General features: G+C 37.3%; 1 protein-coding gene across 1 annotated transcript in view; it reads left to right on the forward strand.

Annotated features, from left to right (window-relative positions):
• Nucleotides 1-2,407, forward strand: part of LOC108750418 (nephrin-like) — a 102,442-nt gene that overhangs the window by 35,764 nt on the left and 64,271 nt on the right. Inside the window, exon 3 of the mRNA XM_018489835.1 lies at nt 1,940-2,148. Coding sequence (XP_018345337.1) covers nt 1,940-2,148 — 209 coding nt within the window. The remainder of the gene's footprint in view (nt 1-1,939; nt 2,149-2,407) is intronic.

The following is a 2,407-nucleotide window of genomic DNA, read 5'->3' on the forward strand; positions in this document are numbered from 1 at the left end:
TGTTCGGTCCTTCGGTCCAGCATATGGATGCGGGCATGCAATCGCGCGCGCGGCCTGGGTATTACGCTTCGCCAGCTGCTGGGTGTAACCCAGGCTCCGGTAATACACCGGAGGAATGTACACCCGGCGGCACCCTCTACCGCATCCATCCCCGCTGATGCTCTAACCGCGCCGCACAGCCCTTCGCGATCTCCTGCACTCTCCCCTGGCCAACCCTGGCCGCCTCTCGTCCCCTCTTGGACCGTTCCAACTCTACGCGCGGCCAAATCTGGTACCAGACGAGGCACTCGTGGTATTTCCGCAAAATTCGACGCTCACCCAATGTCTCGGGGGCGAGGTATGCGAAGGAGGAATCGCACTGCGGGGCGATCTGCGATGAAACGTCGGGACGGCTGCCAAGCGCAGCTTCCTTGTAAAACCGATCGTCTGACTGTGAGTAAGAAGAACACGACACCGGCTGGCTGATACATTCTTAATCGACACCCTGAGTAGGATTCGTGATTTTTTTGTACGTCACTTTACGCGTCGACGGCAAAATTCGAATGTGGAATTAATAATCCTATTCAGCTAGTATTTATTTCTATAGAAAATAAAATGAAAATAATACAAAAAATATAGGATAGAGAATTTAAAATATTTAATGGATTTTCCGACAATATTTCGCAACACATATATGATAACTTTGTATAACTTTATCGCGTGTCATATCACTTTATCATAAAATTATAAGATTGTATAAAAAAATATTTGAATTAAATTTGTTACTGATACTATCTCGTGCGATAGAAATAATATAATAGAAGTTATATAACAGAGAGACGGAACTTTTGTATTCAATTAAATGTATTATAGCTTTTTAGTGTTAGCTATAAAGTTAAAATAATTTTAAATGCGAAATTTATCTCGCAAAAGCGGGCTCGTGTCGTATTAAATTAATTAGTGAAATTATGCTCTTTCTACTATGTCATATGTATGTCTTTTATTATCCAACTTCGTCGTCTACCATCAAATATGCGCGAGACGTTCACTGCATTAAAGAGTGGAGAGAGTTAACGAAATTCTCATCCCGTCGCGATATTAGTTCTGAAGTTTCACATTTGTTTCACTTTATTTTTCATCGTGATCCGCGTTACTCTCGGCGTGGAATAACAAAAAACATAAAGCAACATATGGCACAGTCATGTCCGAGCACGAGTTATTCGTGAAGCGATTTTCGCTTATATGTACGAGAACCGCAAACAATGCGCTTTCTACAGATTATAAAATTCTCGACAAAATTTTGTCTTAATCCTATAATAAAAATCGCGAAAGAAATCAAGAGTCTGAAACAAAAAAAATCCATTTAAATGGAAAGTTCTTAATAACATAGGATATAGATTTAACCCTCCGCGTTGGCAATGTAAAATTTTCATCCTTTATCCGCAATTAGACTTGTCGATATCGAATGCCATAAATATGTTCATCAATTCAAAAACTATTTATATTCATCCTGAATAAATAAGCATTATATCAAATATATCGAATAAATAGATTTTTTTATTCTGATTAATCAAATTCGATACATTCGATGTAATGCTTAATTTATCGCTGCGCTTGCTCTTAACACGAGACACTATCGTGTCTCCCGATTAATTCAGGGTGAATATAAATAGTGATTTTGAATTGACGAATATATTCACAGTCGACATTTCTGTTCGATATCGACAAGTTGGTTCGCAATCTAGATCTTCAAACTTCAGTGCAGATTTTTATATTGATCCGACCGTATAGAAATTTGAAAAATTCTTACATGCTTAAAAAAGCTTTAACAATGAGTTTTTACTGTATAGAAATTGGATTGTATTGTATTTACTTATTTTGTTACATTCTTTGTCATAACTTTTACATTCTTTGTAACAAAAGAGGAATATGAAATAAGCAAAAGAAATATCTGTTTCAGTTATGATCTGCGTGGCAAGCACTCGGAAAAACCATTGCATTGGCAAGATAAAGAGTATCTCGGCGATCGGGCATTATTCAGGACGACAACGGAGCCCGCAACTTTGAGCGTTAACCACGTACAGGAGCAGGACGAAGGCGAATTCAGGTGCCGAGTGGATTTTACCACAAATCCGACTAGAAACTCCAGAATTCAATTGACCGTGATAGGTTAGTATCTTATTTAATGGGTAACACGTAACATATCAAATGGGTAACACGTAAACATATCAAATTGTGTATCCACAAAATTAAAAGATGTACATTTATGTACACATAAAATAATGCGGTACAATAATGTTATTCATTTTTTATTTCCGAATTTTGACCAACGTGAAAGAAGACTTAGGAATGTAAAAACAAGCGTAAAAGAATTAATGGGTTTACAAAATTTACAATTAATCGTACAATTTAAATTTATTGATTAATT

This window comes from Trachymyrmex septentrionalis, unplaced genomic scaffold (genome assembly GCF_001594115.1).
Source record: "Trachymyrmex septentrionalis isolate Tsep2-gDNA-1 unplaced genomic scaffold, Tsep1.0 scaffold37, whole genome shotgun sequence".
NCBI classification, from domain to species: Eukaryota; Metazoa; Arthropoda; class Insecta; order Hymenoptera; family Formicidae; genus Trachymyrmex; species Trachymyrmex septentrionalis.